The 16,633-nt window shown below is 43.2% G+C and overlaps 1 protein-coding gene across 2 annotated transcripts in view; it reads right to left on the bottom strand.

Moving 5' to 3' along the window:
* Positions 1-16,633, bottom strand: part of LOC125450659 (probable E3 ubiquitin-protein ligase HERC1) — a 235,586-nt gene that overhangs the window by 59,647 nt on the left and 159,306 nt on the right. For both annotated transcript variants that reach the window (XM_059648883.1, XM_059648890.1), the window contains exons 36-38: positions 14,222-14,305; positions 6,997-7,529; positions 5,171-5,955 (exon numbers count right to left, since the gene is read on the bottom strand). In XM_059648883.1, the coding sequence (XP_059504866.1) occupies positions 5,171-5,955; positions 6,997-7,529; positions 14,222-14,305 (1,402 nt within the window). The remainder of the gene's footprint in view (positions 1-5,170; positions 5,956-6,996; positions 7,530-14,221; positions 14,306-16,633) is intronic.

The raw sequence follows: 16,633 nt of genomic DNA, 5'->3' as shown, positions 1-16,633 counted from the left end.
GAGAAAGAGGGTAACAAACGAAACAGCAGGTCCACTTAAGGCCAAAGGAGGGAAGTTATATGTACAGCCACAGGAAGTAGGGGAGATCCTGAATGAGTACTTTGTATTGGTTCTCACCGAGAAGGACATGACTAATGTTGACGTCAGGAATGTGTGAGTGAATGTCAACATATTGAAAGAGGAAGTTTTGGGAATCTTAAATTGCATTAAGATAGGCAAGTCCCCAGGACCAGATGTAACCTACCCCAGGTTTCTAAGAGGGGGAAGGGAGGAAATAGCTGAGGGAAGGGAGGAAATAGCTGGGGCATTGTCAGACATGTTCATTGAAGGCAGAGGGTAGTAGTGGAAGGATGTTTTTCAGTATGGAGACCACTAACTAGTGGTATTCCACAGGAATAAGTCACAGGTCCTTTGTTGTTTGTAGTACACATAAATGACCTGGAGGAAAGGGAGGGTGGCCGGATAAGCAAGTTTGCTGATGACAAGGTCGGTAGTGTTGCTGATCGTGCCAACGATTGTGAAAGGGCACAACAGGATATAGATAGATTGGCGACTTGGGTACAGAAGTGGAAGATGGAGTTTAATCCAGACAAATGCAAGGTGATGCATTTTGGAGGATAGAATTTTGGTGTGAATTATATTGTAAATGGCAAAACCCTTAGGAACATTAACATTCAGATGAATCTGGACGTACATGTCCGTACTTCCCTGAAAATGGCAACACAGGTAGCCAAGGTGATTAAGGCGGCATATGGCCTGTTTGTCTTCATCGCCTGGGGTCATGGAGTACAAGAGTTGGCAAAACATGTTGCAGCTGTATAAACACCTTGTTAGGCTGCATTTAGAGTACTGTGTGCAGTTCTGGTCACCAGACCTCCAGAAGAATGTAGACGCTTTGGAGAGAGTACAGAGAAGGTTTACCAGGATGCTGCCTGGTCTCCAGAACGTTGACTATGAGGCAAGGTTAAAAAGACCAGGATTGTGTTCACTGGAAAGATGGCGGCTCGGAGCAGACCTGATGCAAGTCTACAAAATTATTAGAGGCACAGATAGATGGATAGTTACAGGATTTTCCCCAGGGTTTAAGCTTCAATTACAAGGGGGCAAAGTTCAAGGTGAGAGGGAGAAAGTTTAAGGGAGATGTGCGAGGGAAGCTTTTCACGCAGACAGTGGTAGCAGCCTGGAATGCACCACCAGAAGAGGTGGAGGAAGGGGGCACATTTAAGAGGCACTTAAATGGGTACATGGATATGGAGGGAATAGAGGGATATGGATCGAAAAATGGCAGGTTTGTTTTTAGGTTAATTAGGGTACTATGGTCAGGACAAGTTTGGAGGGCCAAAGGGTCTGTTGTACTTTGTCATTTGTTCGTATTAAGTAGAATGAAAATAGTAATGGAGATTGAGAGAAGTTGAACCTAGCTGAAGGAAACGGAGGAAGAAAACAGTTTTAAAAACAGTTCTTTGGAAAAAATATAACAGTGACAGAATCATTTCATCAAGGAGGCCTAAAAAAACTACAGTCAACAAGAATCCAGGGGAAAATTCTCCACTGGTTGGAGTCATACCTGGCACAAAGGAAAATGATGCTGATTGGCATCACATCACAATTGTTGACTCCCTTCACCACCGATGCTGAGCAGCATCAGCGGATAACATTTGCAAGATACACTACTAAAATTCACCAAGGCTTCATCTTCCAAATCAATAATTGCTCCCATTTTGAAGGACAAGGGCAGCAGACACGTGGAAATAACACCACCTACAAACTTTTCACCATTTGCATCATTGTTAGTCTCCGGTGTTGCCCTGGAAGACAAGAGAGCAGCAAATCTTGTGCCTTTAGTTACTGTGGGTCCTGACTTGGCAATATATCACCCTTCATTCAGCGTTGCTGGGTCAAAATCCTGGCACTCCTTCCCATCAGCATTGTGGAAGTGCTTACACCAAATGGACTACATCGGTTCAGGAAGGTAACTCATCATCACCTTTTCTAAGGCAGTTAGGGATGAACAATAAATAGTGTTCTGAACTGTGAAGCCCCATCCCCTCAATGAATACATAAAAACAATGACTATTGTCACATTACGGAAACCATATTATTTTATGACTATTAATGTTCAAAACAAAGTTAAACAATAAAATTTACACTTATATAGTCCATAGCGATTCAGGAAACTCCAGAGCTCTTTACAGCCAAAGCAGTATTTTTGAAGTCTAACTACTACAGCAATTTTTGAAAGGCAGGAGTTAATTGACATGCAGCAAGGTCTTAGAAACACAATGTGATATTGATGTGAATAGCACTGTGTTTAAGAGCTTGTGTGTCAATTGAGGAATAAGTTTTGACCAGGATACCTGGGATCTGTAGTGGACAAGAGAGTCAGCCTTAATTTCTGAAATGGCACTACAGCCATACCACCTGACAAAATCAAAAATTTGGTATTTTAGTTAAAGAGGCCAAACTCGACCTTTCTAAAAACATCATTCACAAGATGCGGATGTCATTGGCCAGGCCAACAATTATCATCCATCCCTAATGGAGTCAAGTATCGACCATATTGCTGTGGGTCTGGAGTCACATTGGCAAGACCAGGCAAGGACAACAGTTGCCTTCCCTAAAGGACATTGCATGAATTGTAATCATCTAAAAAGGAGAGCATCTCTGTTAGCCTGGAAAGTGCAGCACAGCAAAGAGTGACACACATGCTTACATGTGGGCTTTTAAAAAAAAAATAGATTAATGGTGGAACATGAGAATTAAAGTAAATTTAAGTATACTAAAGGAAAAAGAATAACTAGAGAGAGAATAGGACCTCTCAAGGGCCGAAGTGGATATGTATTATGGAACCGCAGGAGGTGGGTGACGTCATCAATGAATATTTCTCCTGTTTACAGTTGAGAAAGACACGAAGACTTGGGAAAGTTAGCAGTGATATCATGGGGACAGGGTCCATGTCACAGTAGAGGTGTTAGAATGTATGAAGGTGGATAAGGCTCCTGGTCCTGATCAGAGGCAAGAGGCTGGAGAAGGAATTTTGTGGGGCCTGGCTGACATATTTGTATCATTGTTAGCCACAGGTGAGATCCTGGAAGATTGGGCAGGAGTAAACCCTTTGCCTTTATTCAAGAAGGGCTGCAAAGAAAACTCTGGGAATTTCAGACCAGTAAGCTTAACATCTGTAGTAGGTAAGTTACTTGATTAGATTCTGATATACGTGCATTTTGAAGACACTGTTTGATTAGGAGTAGTCAGCTTTATGCAGATGGAGCTTAATGGAGATCATGCCTCACAAATTTGTTACAGTTCTTTGTCAAAAAGTGTTGATGAGGGCAGGGCAGTAGACATAATCTATATGGGTTTCAGTAAGGCTTTTGATAAGGTTCCACATGATCGCCTGCTCTGGAGGTTAGATTGCATGCAATCCAAGGAGAATTGGCAAATCGCTACGTAATTGGCTTAATAGTAGGAAGCAAAGAGTAATACTGGAAGGATGCTTGTGGACTAGAGGCCTGTAACTAGTGGTATGCCTAAGGAGTCAGTGCTGGGCCCGTTGCTGTTTGTTATTCATATCAATGATTTGGATGAGAATGTACAAGGCATGTTTAGTAAGTTTGTGGATGACACTAAAATAGGCAGTACCGTGGACAATGAATGAGAAGGTTACCAGAAATTGCAGGAGGATCTTGATCAGCTGGGAAGTGGGCCAAGAAACGGCAAATGGAGTTTAATGTAGATAAGTGTGAGGTATTGTATTTTGGAAAGCCAAACCAAGACAGGAGTTTCATGGTGAATGTAGGACCTTAAGGAGCGTAGTGGAACAAAGGGAGCTTGGAGTTCAGTGCACGGTTCTCAGAAAGTGGAGTCACAGGTAGACAGGGCAGTGAAGTAGTGTTTTGGCACACTGGCCCTCATCAGTCAGGGCACTGAGTACAGAAGTTGGGAACAAAAACCAAAAGAACTGCGGATGCTGGGAAATTATGTTGAACTTGTAAAAAAAATTGGTGAGGTCGCACTTGGAGTATTGTGTTCCGTATTGGTCACCTTGCTATAGGAAGCATGTTATTAAAGTGGAAACAGTGCAGAAGCAATTTACAAGGATATTGCCAAGACTCAAGGGACTGCATCACAGGGAGAGGTTGGACTAGCTAGGGAGTTTTTCTTCAGAATGTAGGAACCTGAGGTGGGGGAGAAATCTTATGGAGTGTATAAGATGCTGAGAGGCATGGATAGGGTGCATACACTCAGTCTATTTCCCAGGGTTGGGGAATCGAGGACTAGAGGGCATCAGTTTAAGGTAAAAGGGGAAAGAACACATGGGAACTTGAGAGACAATTTTTTTTAAAAAACAGAGAAGGTGGTAAGCAAATGAAATGTGCTGCCAGCGGAAGTGGTTGAGATGGGTACATTAACAACTTTTAAAGGGTATTCGGATGAATACATGGATAGGAAAGGTTTAGAAGGATACGGGCCAGCTGCAGGGAAATAGCGTTAGGGTGGATGGACGTTCTGGTCAACATGGATCAGTATGGGCCAAAAGGCCTGTCTCCATGCTGTAGTACTCTATGATCTGTCAACTCTGAAATGATTTATATTTTGAATTCAAAGTAAAACAACAATGCTGCTATTCCTATTCGAAAATATAGCACATAAAACTGGTTAGATCTGTCTCTACTGACATTCAGTGACAGAAGTGATGGGGCGGCACGGTGGCACAGTGGTTAGCATTGCTTCCTTATAGCACCAGGGACCGGGGTTCAATTCCAGCCTCAGGCAACTGTCTGCGTGGAGTTTGCACGTTCTCTGTGTCTGTGTGGGTTTCTTCTGGTTTCCTCCCACAGTCCAAAGTTGTGCAGGTTAGGTGGATTGGCCATGCTAAACTGTCCATAGTGTTATAGGGGGATGGGTCTGGGTGGGACATTCCAAGGTTTGGTGTGGACTTGTTGGGCCAAAGGGCCTGTTTCCACACTGCAGGGATTCTTAAAAAAAAAATCATTTCTCAAGCAGATAATAAGCCACTGAAAAAAATGCAGTTTCACTATATTAGGGAATTTTTAAGGTGTGTTAATTCTTAAGTGAGGCAATCATAATAAAATATTTCATAGGTGTTGGGTGCCAAAAATTACAGTACAATAACGAGGAGAGGCAATTCTAGGTAAATGTTTCTTACCTTTATTCTCCTTAGCTCTGTAATCTCCCACCAAGGAATCCAAAGCACACTTGAAGATCATGACATGTGCACGTTCTAGATCAGCGAGTGAAATTACTCGTTTAATTGGGCATGGCCGCACAGCCCATTTTACCATGCACCTCATTAAGTAATGAAGAACCATTCTAAGTTCCATATTCTCTATAGAGCTGGAGGAAGGTTTGGCACATTCTGAAGTACTCTGACTACTTGCAGTGATATTTGGAACAAGGAGCAAGTCAGCATATTTTCCGTAACTTAGTATGGCACTAAGGGTTTTCATGGCCCCAACAGAAATGTACGAAAGTTGCACAGCACGTAGTTCAGCAAGGAATAATTCATGGCTTTGTAAATTCCGGTCACATGAGCTCTGGCAGTTTTCATTTAAATCACCATCTACTTTTAAATCACATCCTTTCTCAGCATCATTTTCTTCATTTTGAACCGTTACATTTTTTATGAGTACATTTGATGGTTCTCTGTTCTGAAAACTGGTGGGATCTTTGTGGTCATCATCTGCCATAAATTTTGCAATTTCATCATCCAACTTTTTTTCTAACTCGGCCTTGACAACTTTCTCGGCTGAGTCTTTATTTGATGTCACCTTGCTGCTTATTTCAGGTTCTTCATGGACTCCAGTCAAGTAGGTCAGATCCAGTAACGTAGCAGATTTAAGACCATGAAATCTTGTAACATCAAACTGGTAAGGCTTGCATGGCTCGAGTGTAGAGAGTGGTGTGTCACTGGGAGACCAAGAATTCAGGAAGCTTTATTAGCAGATGTTATAACATAACGGTGAAGGGAGATTGAAAGCGAAAAAGAAAAATTTTTTAAAAAATTGTAAAGGAGAAAGTAAAATAGATGTATTAAAGAACATGGATAAAAGAAGTACAGAAATAAAATAGATACAAATTGGATAGAAATGGTAGTGAAAGTCAAAATCAAATAGAAGCAATACCTTTATATTTACAATGTCATGCATTCAGAACAAAAATGCCAGATTCACATCGTCAGACAAACAACTTTTTTGTTAATTTCTTATTTGTTAAGATTGCATGATCATTTCAACCTAGACCATTTCAAATTCTATACATTCCATTCAATTTACCTAAGATTCACTTGAGCAAATCTGGAAAAAGTTGATCAGACAAATCTGCAGAGGGGTAAACCTATCCCTGAAGAGAAATATATTACCATGCTTGGAGATGAATCTTGACTACACTAGCTGAAAACTAATTTCTTCAGAACATTTTAAATTATTGTTACCCATTACTAAGATTGTAACTAAGCTAGGAACTCGGCAGCGTAACATGAAAACCAACAGAAATCCAGTGTCAAAACTAAAAACAAAGCAGTATATACAGCACACCAAGGGAAGTTCACTTAATCTTGATTGTTACACATTATATTGTTATATGAACGCCATTCTGATGATTGCTTTGTATCTTTTCAAGAGGAGGGCTATTCCTAATGTACTTAACAGGTGAACAATGCCCACACTACAAGTTTTCCATATGTTCCTCAGAACTGAGGAAGGGTCACCGGACCTGAAACATTAACAGACTTCTCTTCACAGATGCTGCCATACCTGCTGAGCTTTTCCAACAACTTCTCTGTTTTTGTTCCACACATTGAGACTTATATTCTCTCCCAGTCCCTCATCACACCCCCAATCCACTTCCAATTGAGTCCACCTACACTCTATCCTTCTCTGATGGAATGAATAGCCGGATGCCCTCTTCCCACTATGCTGACATTTCCCATGTCGATGAAATACATTAATTTCTAAACTGATCTTAGATTTGTACCTGATAGTGATTTCAACATCTTCCCACTGTAGTCTTGCAGAGGTGCCTCTTTCTTTCGTAACTCCTAAAAGGGTTGCTCTGCGTCCTGAAGGCTTATGTATGCAATGACCACCGACACGGAGCCCACAGTCAATTCCACCAACAACTGCCAGAACAGGCCATACTTCTCTGCACAACATTCTTAGCTGTAGCTCAGCTAAATCTGTGATGCCCTGGGCCTTATCTTCACCCTTGAATAATTTATCTTCTTGTCCTCTCGTTTCTTTGTCCTCAAAGGTATTTTTCTTTACTGAGTATTTACTTCGAGATTTATTCAGCTTCAAAACTTTTGCTTCTTTCATTATCGAACCAATCAGTTCAAGCCTACAAAGCATTTGGTGGTTAATCGCAGGCATCCAGTTGTCATGGCTATGCAGTTTTCGGATCAACTGGACAGTTGCTTCTGCCAGTACAGTTAACAGAGGACTACAAAACGGTTCACCAGGCAAGAGGTCTCGACAAATTCCACGCATCTGCATGTCGCAAAGTGCCACCTGAAATACAGGGAACATTGACAGGCTTTCCATGGTTAGTGGAGTAAATGGGCTGCACAGGTAGAACTATCAGGCAAATCACAGGAACACTGACTTCATTAGCTTTGATTTACATAAAACCCAGATAAAAATGACACATATATAAATGGATTTTACAAGACACACATTTTAAAACACAGTTTAGCATTTACATCTTTTGTGTATAACAGTACCCACATTCCCGGCTTCTAACAGCGAAATGAAATGCCATAACAAAAAAAGGAGGTGGTAACCCTGAGATTTTCCACAGTCTTGAAAAAGTCTAAATCCACTAAAATACTTCCAACTACAATAGAGTGATAATTCAAGTGAATAAATAACAATTTATAAATGTACATACATTTGTAGAATTCAAAATTTAGTCAACCATAGCTCTAAAAACCAATGGACTACTAAATTAAGCATGTTTGTTGCCCAGAAGGCATCACCATATGATCCCACATTTACACATTGAAAAAGAAATGTTAAAATATACCATTTTATGGAATGTTGAATTACATGTCAAAGTTGTAGGAAATACTATTAGCCTTTGCCACTTTGGGGAAGGTATAATCTTTACCATGAGTTGTCTGTGCTTTCAGCTACTGACATCACATCAACATACTGTTTCCCTGGGGGGGCACATTTGCTAAGGCTATTCGGGTGGGTTTAAACTAATTCAGCTGGGGGATGGGCACCAAAATTGTAGTTCGACTATAGAAAAGGTTGAGAGTAGGGTGGCCCAAAATAAAGTTTCAGGGACGCAAGATGGCACCGGCAAACAAGAAGTTGGTTTGAAGTGTGTCTACTTCAATTCCAGGAGCGTCCAGAATAAGGTGGGTGAGCTTGCAGCATGGGTTGGTACCTGGGACTTCAATGTTGTGGCCATTTCGGAGACATGGATAGATCAGGGACAAGAATGGTTGTTGTAGGTTCCGGGATTTAGATGTTTCAGTAAGAACACAGAAGATGGTAAAAGGGGCGGAGGTGTGGCATTGTTGGTCAAGGACAGTATTACAGTTGCAGAAAGGATGTTTGGGGACTCGTCAACTGAGGTAGTATGGGCTGAGGTTAGAAACAGGAAAGGAGAGGTCACCCTGTTGGGAGTTTTCCACAGGTCTCCGAATAGCTGCAGAGATGTACAGGAAAGGATAGCAAAGATGACTCTCGATAGAAGAGAGAGAGAGAGACAGGGTAGTTGTCATGGGGGACTTCAACTTTCCAAATATTGATGGAGAACACTATAGTTCGAGTACTATAGATGGGTCAGTTTTTGTCCAGTGTGTGCAGGAGGGCTTCCTGACACAGTATGTAGATAGGCCAACAGGGGCGGACCCGCATTAGATTTGGTACTGGGTAATGAGCCCGGCCAGGTGTTAGATTTGGAAGTAGGTGAGCACTTTGGTGATAGCGATCACAATTCTGTTATGTTTACTTTAGTGATGGAAAAGGATAGGTGTATACCATTGGGCAAGAGTTATAGCTGGGGGGAAGGCAATTACGATGAGATTAGGCAAGATTTAGACAGCATAGGATGGGGAGGGAAACTGCAGGGGATGGGCACATTAGAAATGTGGAGCTTATTTAAGGAAAAGCTCCTGTGTGTCCTAGATAAGTATGTACCTGTCAGGCAGGGAGGAAGCTGTAGAGTGCGGGAGCCGGGGTTTACGAAAGAGGTGGAATCTCTGGTCAAGAGGAAGTAGGAGGCTTATGTTAGGATGAGATGTGAAGGCTCAGTTAGGGTGCTTGAGAGCTATGAGGTAGCCAGGAAAGACCTAAAGAGAGAGCACAGAAGAGCCAGGAGGAGACATGAGAAGTTGTTGGCGGATAGGATCAGGGTAAACCCTAAGGCTTTTTATAGGTATTTAAGGAATAAAAGAATGACGAAAGTAAGATTAGGGCCAATCAAGGATAGTAGTGGGAAGTCGTGTGTGGAGTCAGATGAGATAGAGGAAGCGCTAAATGAATATTTTTCAACAGTATTCACTCTAGAAAATGACAATGTTGTCGAGGAGAATACTGAGATACAAGCTACTAGACTAGGTGGGATTGAGGTTCACAAGGAAGAGGTATTAGAAATCCTTCAGAGGGTGAAGATAGATCAGTCCCCTGGGCCGGATGGGATTTATCCTCGGATCCTCTGGGAAGCCAGGGAGGAGATTGCCGAGCCTTTGGCATTGATCTTTAACTCGTCATTGTCTACAGGAATAGTGTCAGATGACTGGAGGATAGCAAATGCGGTTCTTCTGTTCAAGAAGGGGAGTAGAGACAACCCTGGTAATTATAGACCAGTGCGCCTTACCTTAGTTGTTGGTAAAGTGTTGGAAAAGGTTATAAGATAGGATTTATAATCATCTAGAAAAGAATAAATTGATTAGGGATAATCAGCACGGTTTTGGGAAGGGAAGGTCGTGCCTCACAAACCTTATTGAGTTCTTTGAGAAGGTGACCAAACAGGTAGATGAGAGTAAACCGGTTGATGTGGTGTATATGGATTTCAGCAAGGCATTCGATAAGGTTCCCCACAATAGGCTATTGTATAAAATGCGGAGGAATGAAATTGTGGGAGATATAGCAGTTTGGATCAGAAATTGGCTTGCTGAAAGAAGACAGAGGGTGGTAGTTGATGGGAAATGTTCATCCTGGAGACCAGTTACTAGTGGTGTACCGCAAGGGTCGGTGTTGGGTCCACTATTGTCATTTTTATAAATGACCTGGATGAGGGTGTAGAAGGATGGGTTAGTAAATTTTCAGACAACACTCAGGTCGGTGGAGATGTGGTTAGTGACGAAGGATGCTGTAGGTTTCAGAGAGACATAGATAAGCTGCAGAGCTGGGCTGAGAGGTAGCAAATGGAGTTTAATGCACACAAGTGTGAGGTGATGCACTTTGGGAGTAACCGGAAGGCAAAGTACAGGGCTAATGGCAAGATTCTTAGTAGTGTAGATGAGCAGAGAGATCTCGGTGTCCATGTACACAGATCCTTGAAAGTTGCCACCCAGGTTGACAGGGCTGTTAAGAAGGCATACAGTGTTTTAGCTTTTATTAATAGAGGGATCGAGTTCCGGAACCAAGAGGTTATGGTGAAGCTGTACAAAACTCTGGTGCGGCCGCTCTTGCAGTATTGTGTACAGGTCTGGTCACCGCATTAAAAGAAAGATGTGGAAGCTTTGGAAAGGGTGCAGAGGAGATTTACTAGGATGTTGCCTGGTATGGAGGGAAGGTCTTACGAGGAAAGGCTGAGGGACTTGAGGCTGTTTTCATTAGAGAGAAGAAGGTTGAGAGGTGACTTAATTGAAACATATAAAATAATCAGAGGGTTAGATAGGGTGGATAGGGAGAGCCTTTTTCCTAGGATGGTGACGGCAAGCACAAGGGGGCATAACTTTAAATTGAGGGGAAAAAGATATAGGACAGATGTCAGAGGTAGTTTCTTTACTCAGAGTAGTAAGGGAATGGAACGTTTTGCCTGCAATGGTAGAAGATTTGCCAACTTTGGGTACATTTAAGTCGTCAATGGATAAGCATATGGACGTACATGGAATAGTGTAGGTTAGATGGGCTTGAAATCGGTATGACAGGTCGGCACAACATCGAGGGCCGAAGGGCCTGTACTGTGCTGTAATGTTCTATGTTCTATTTCTTTCTGCACCGATGTCCTTAGACGTGTTATTATTGCCCCCAAACATGCACACATCTTTGTCACACGTTCTTAGTCATACCGCTTTGAACAGGTTTCTGCTCTGCCACTGTACCAAGATAGCATCTGTTAAAGGCTAAAATGGCCATCCTATGTGACTGTAACTGTGATAATCCATCCCTTCTCACCTCTGACTGTAGCTGACCGCACTATCCCTTCAAACCGAGCAGCACCTCAGCTGTAGACTTGCAGTTAACAGTATTTCAGATGCAAGATCAGTTACATTTTAAACAAGTTAAGAGCTTCTTCTTCCACCAAACTTCAAGGAGGTATGTTCCTTGGGTCCTCTCATATTATGCTATTCATAGCTAATACTTCACACTCTTCCTGTAAACAGAATGTTTGCATCATTCTGTCCCTTCTATGAAGACAGAGACAAAATGCTCATACAAAGTACTGAAGTATTCAGTAGTACATTATCACTGATTTTCTTTCAAATTGCAGTCTTTCCCCCGTTTAGAATCTTTATTCTTACTCTATGTCTTTTTCTGAAAAGATAATTCTAACTATTATATGGACAGTATCTCCAGTGTGGTGACACACTGTGACTGCATGCACTTGCCTAGCTACATTTCCTCAGTTTATATCTAGGATTGCACTCCATCTTGTTGGGCTTGTGTGTTAGCTAAAAAAAGTTCTCTTGATGAGAACCCCACTTCCCAATAACCAAACCTAACGTCACAGAAATATAAAGCCACGCCCCCCCCACACTTCCTACACCAGCTTTGCAGCCACATGTTCTATTGCTCGATCTTTATTTCTTTGCTTACTGGCACATGGGATTGGGAGTAATTCTTAGATTGCTGCTTTAGTAGACCTGCTTATCATTTCCTTCCCAGCTCCCAAGCATCTGCTTTTGGCACTTCATCATCTTTGCCACCCAAGATGTGGAGGTGCTAGTGTTGGACAAAGTCAGAAGTCACTAGCACCTTTCACTAGCAGAAACCTGTTCAAAGGGGTATGACTAAGAATGTGTGTGACAAAGATGTGTGCATGTTTGGGGGCAATAATAACACATCTAAGGACATCGGTGCGGAAAGAAATAGAACATAGAACATTACAGCACAGTACAGGCCCTTCTGCCCTTGATGTTGTGCCGACCTGTCATACCGATCTCAAGCCCATCTAACCTACACTATTCCATGTACGTCCATATGCTTATCCAATGACAACTTAAATGTACCTAAAGTTGGCAAATCTACTACCGTTGCAAGAGATGTCAGTTAAATCCCAAACCTTGTCAGGTGAAGTGCTGGCAAAGCAGCAGCGCTCCAAAAGCTTGTGATTTCAAATCAACTTGTTGGACTATAACCTGGTGTTGTGAGACTTCTGGCTTTGCGACCTAGGTCATTGGTACTATCATGACTCATTACCTCTGGCTGTTCATTCTAACTTATAGGAACATAGAATCCCTACAGTGTGGAAGTAGGCCATTTGGCCATCAAGTTCACAGTGACCCTTTAAAGAGCATCCCTCCCTGATCCACCCCTCTGTACGTGGAGGACAGGCACTGGTAAAACAGAAAACATGTTACCTGCCTTAAAATTCCTCATCTCTGGTCTGCTGTTTTAACCACATTATTTGTAAAGCTGGTTCAGATTGGTTGATGGTCAATAGTAAACCTCAGGACATTGATAGTGGGGTCCAGAGAGAAGGTGATGTCAGTGAATGTCATGAAAAGATGGTTAAAATCTCTCTGGTTGGAGGTGACCATTGTTTTGCACTTGTGATTTGAATGTTACTTGTCACTTATCAATCCCAAGCTAAATGTTATTCAGGACTCACTACATTTTGGTACAGGTTGCTTCATTTATAAATGGTACTTAATGTCATGCAATCATCAGCAAACATCCTAGTTCTGATCTTATGACAAAAGTAAGGTCACGAAGGAAACAGTGCAAGTTGGAAGGACTGAGGGATATTAGCAATAGAATATCCTGTAATGCCCTGGTACTGAGATGATTACCTCTAGCAACCAAAACTATCTTCACATGTGTCAAGTATTATTCCAACCACAAAGGATATTTCTCTTGACTTCCGTCGGCTTCAATTTTGTGAGGGCTCCTTTATGCTATGTTCAGAGAAACATTGCCAGAGTGTTATAGGCAATGAATTCTGACTTCCTCTTGAGTTCAGCTCTCTGATCTCTAATTGAATCAAGGCTTCTGATAACGTACACTAATAGTTTAACTTGTTAGAGAGATAGTAGGAACTGCCAATGCTGGAGAATCTGACATAACAAGGTGTAGAACTGCATGAACACAGCAGGCCAAGCAGCATCAGAGGAGCAGGAAAGCTGACGCCATTTCTGAAGAAGGATCTAGGCCCAAAATGTCAGCTTTCCTGCTCCTCGGCCTGCTATATTCATCCAGCTCTACACCTTATTATCTCTAATAGTTTAACTGCCTTTTTCTACCACTGTTACAGGGAACAATACTGCTCCATCCTCAATATAACTGTAACTGAAAGTCTCACATGCATTTGTTACCTCCGGACTTGAAAATTCCAAATCTTGTCTCGTTAAACTCTCATCTGCCATCCTTCATTAATATAAACTCAACGAAAAATCTGCTGCCAGTATTCTAACTTGCACTAAGCCCCATTAACTCATCACTTCTCTGCTTGGAAATCTACAGTGGTTAGGGAATGGCAACTCAATTTGAAAACTTTCAATTTCTCCAATCTTGTTCTCAAGGTCTTCCATGGTTTCATCTTACCACATTTCTGTATTTTGCTGTCTAACAAGTTTTGGGATATTTCTGCTCCTCTGATTCTGGGTTCATAACCATCCCTGATTTGAATCTCTTCATCACAAGATATCGTGCTTTTATTGTGTAGATCCTAATCTCTGGAACGTCTCTTCATCTTTCTTTCCTCCTTTAGGAGGATCCTTAAACGTCTGATTTTTGATCAAGATTTTAGACTTAGAAGTTAAGAATTTGCTTGAATCGGCGGAAATAAATTACTTAGTTACCTTTTCTCCAGGATTGCTGCTGTAAAACATCACACAAGGATACAGCTCAGTTGCATCAACATCTTCAAAGGCTAACTTTGGTTCCTAAAACAAAGAAGAAAAATTATCATTGATGGCCAGTGTCCCTTAAAACAGGCACCGTAACCCAGAGAGAAATAGTTTCCTACTCTAGTTGCTTGGAACTTGTTTCTTCTAAGAGTGGCAGCAAAGGAATCAATGAATGATTTCAAGAGGAATGGGATGGACACTTGACAGAAACAGATTTGAAAGACCTCAAAGATAGAGTGAGATAAAGGAGATGACTAGGTTGCTCTATAGATACAAAACATGTAATCAATAGATAGATTGGCCTTCTTCCGTGATACATTTATATTAATAGGCCCATACAGATCGAATACAAGTTTAAAGGACATTTATGCCATTGCTAATGGATGTGGAGGAGGATCCATCTACTGAATATTGGTAAGGCAATTAAAAGCAGGCACAAAAAAATCTCAAGGAAAGACAATTAGAGATAAACTGAAAAAAAGTGTACACCATAGTCAGGTTCGTCATAATGCTAACCTTTCTCAACTCCACTTCTCTCCTAGAGATAATGGGAACTGCAGATGCTGGAGAATCCGAGATAAGAAAGGGTGAAATTGGGTGAACACAGCAAGCCAAGCAGCATCTTAGGAGCACAAAGGCAGACGTTTCAGGCCTAGACCCTTCATCAGAGAGGGGGATGGGGAAGGTTCTGAAATAAATAGGGAGAGAGGGGGAGGTGGACCGAAGATGGATAGAGAAGATAGGTGGAGAGGAGAGGATAGGTGGGGAGGTAGGGAGGGGATAGGTCAGTCCGGGGAGGACGGACACGTCAAGGAGGTGGGATGAGGTTAGTAGGTAGGAAATGGCGGTGAGGCTTGAGGTGGAAGGAGGGGATAGGTGAGAGGAAGAACAGGTTAGGGAGGTGGGGACGAGCTGGGCTGGTTTTGGGGTGGGGTGGGGTGGGGGGAGGGGACGAGCTGGGCTGGTTTTGGGATGCAGTAGGGGAAGGGGTGATTTTGAACCTTGTGAAGTCCACATTGATACCATTGGGCTGCAAGGTTCCCAAGAGGAACATGAGTTGCTGTTCCTGCAACCTTCGGGTGGCATCATTACCGGGAGGGTTGGGGTTGGGGGTGGGGGAAGTTGCGGTCCTTGAAAAACGCGTACATCTGGGATGTGCAGGAGTGGATAGCCTCATCCTGGGAGCAGATGCGGCGGAGGTGAAGGAATTGGGAATAGGGAATGGAACTCTTGCAGGAGGATGGGTGGGAGGAGGTGTATTCTAGGTAGCTGTGGGAGTTGGTGGGCTTGAAATGGGCATCAGTTTCTAGCTGGTTGCCTGAGATAGAGACAGAGGGGTCCAGGAAGGTGAGGGATGTGTTGAAGGTGGCCCAGGTGAACTTGAGGTTGGGGTGGAAGGTGTTGGTGAAGTGTATGAACTGTTCGAGATCCTCTTGGGAGCAAGAGGTGGCGCCGATACAGTCATTAATGTAACAGAGGAAGAGGTGGGGTTTGAGGCCAATGTGGGTGCGGAAGGGGGACTGATCCATGTAACCTACAATGAGGCAGGCATAGGGCCCATGCAGGTACCCACGGCCACCACCTTTGTCTGTAGGAAGTAGGAGGAGTCGAAAGGGAAGTTGTTGAGGGTGAAGAAGGGTTCGGCTAGGTGGATGAGGGTGTTGGTGGAGGGGGACTGGTCGGGCCTGCAGAACAGGAAGAAGCAGAGGGCCTTGAGGCCATCTGCATGCGGAATACAGGTGTATAGGGACTGGACGTCCATGGTGAAAATGAGGTGTTGGGGACCGGGGAATTGGATGTTCTGGAGGAGGTGGAGGGTGTGGGCGGTGTCACGGATGTGGGTGGGGATGTCCTGGGTCAAGGGGGAGAAAATGGAGTCCAGATAGGTGGAGTCCTCACATACCACACCACCAACCTCCGGATACAACACATCATCCTCCGACACATCCGCCATCTGCAGTCCGACCCCTCCACCCAAGACATTTTTCCATCCCCACCCTTGTCTGCCTTCTGGAGAGACCACTGTCTCCAGGACTCCCTTGTCCGCACCACACTCCCCTCCTACCCTACCACACCCGGTACCTTCCTCTGCAACTGCAGGAAGTGCTACACTTGCCCCCACATCTCCTCCCTCACCCCCATCCCAGGCCCCAAGATGACTTTCCTTATCAAGCAGATGTTCACCTGCACATCTGCCAATGTGGTATACTGCATCCACTGTACCCGGCGTGGCTTCCTCTACATTGGGGAAACCAAGCGGAGGCTTGGGGATCGCTTTCCAGAACACCTCCGCTCGGTTCGCAATAAACAACTGCACCTGCCAGTCGCGAACCATTTTAACTCCCCCTCCCATTCCTTAGATGA

The sequence above is a fragment of the Stegostoma tigrinum genome, chromosome 1 (genome assembly GCF_030684315.1).
Source record: "Stegostoma tigrinum isolate sSteTig4 chromosome 1, sSteTig4.hap1, whole genome shotgun sequence".
Classification (NCBI taxonomy): domain Eukaryota; kingdom Metazoa; phylum Chordata; class Chondrichthyes; order Orectolobiformes; family Stegostomatidae; genus Stegostoma; species Stegostoma tigrinum.
Note: the sequence above shows the minus strand (reverse complement) of the source record. Positions and strands in the feature narration are given on the sequence as shown.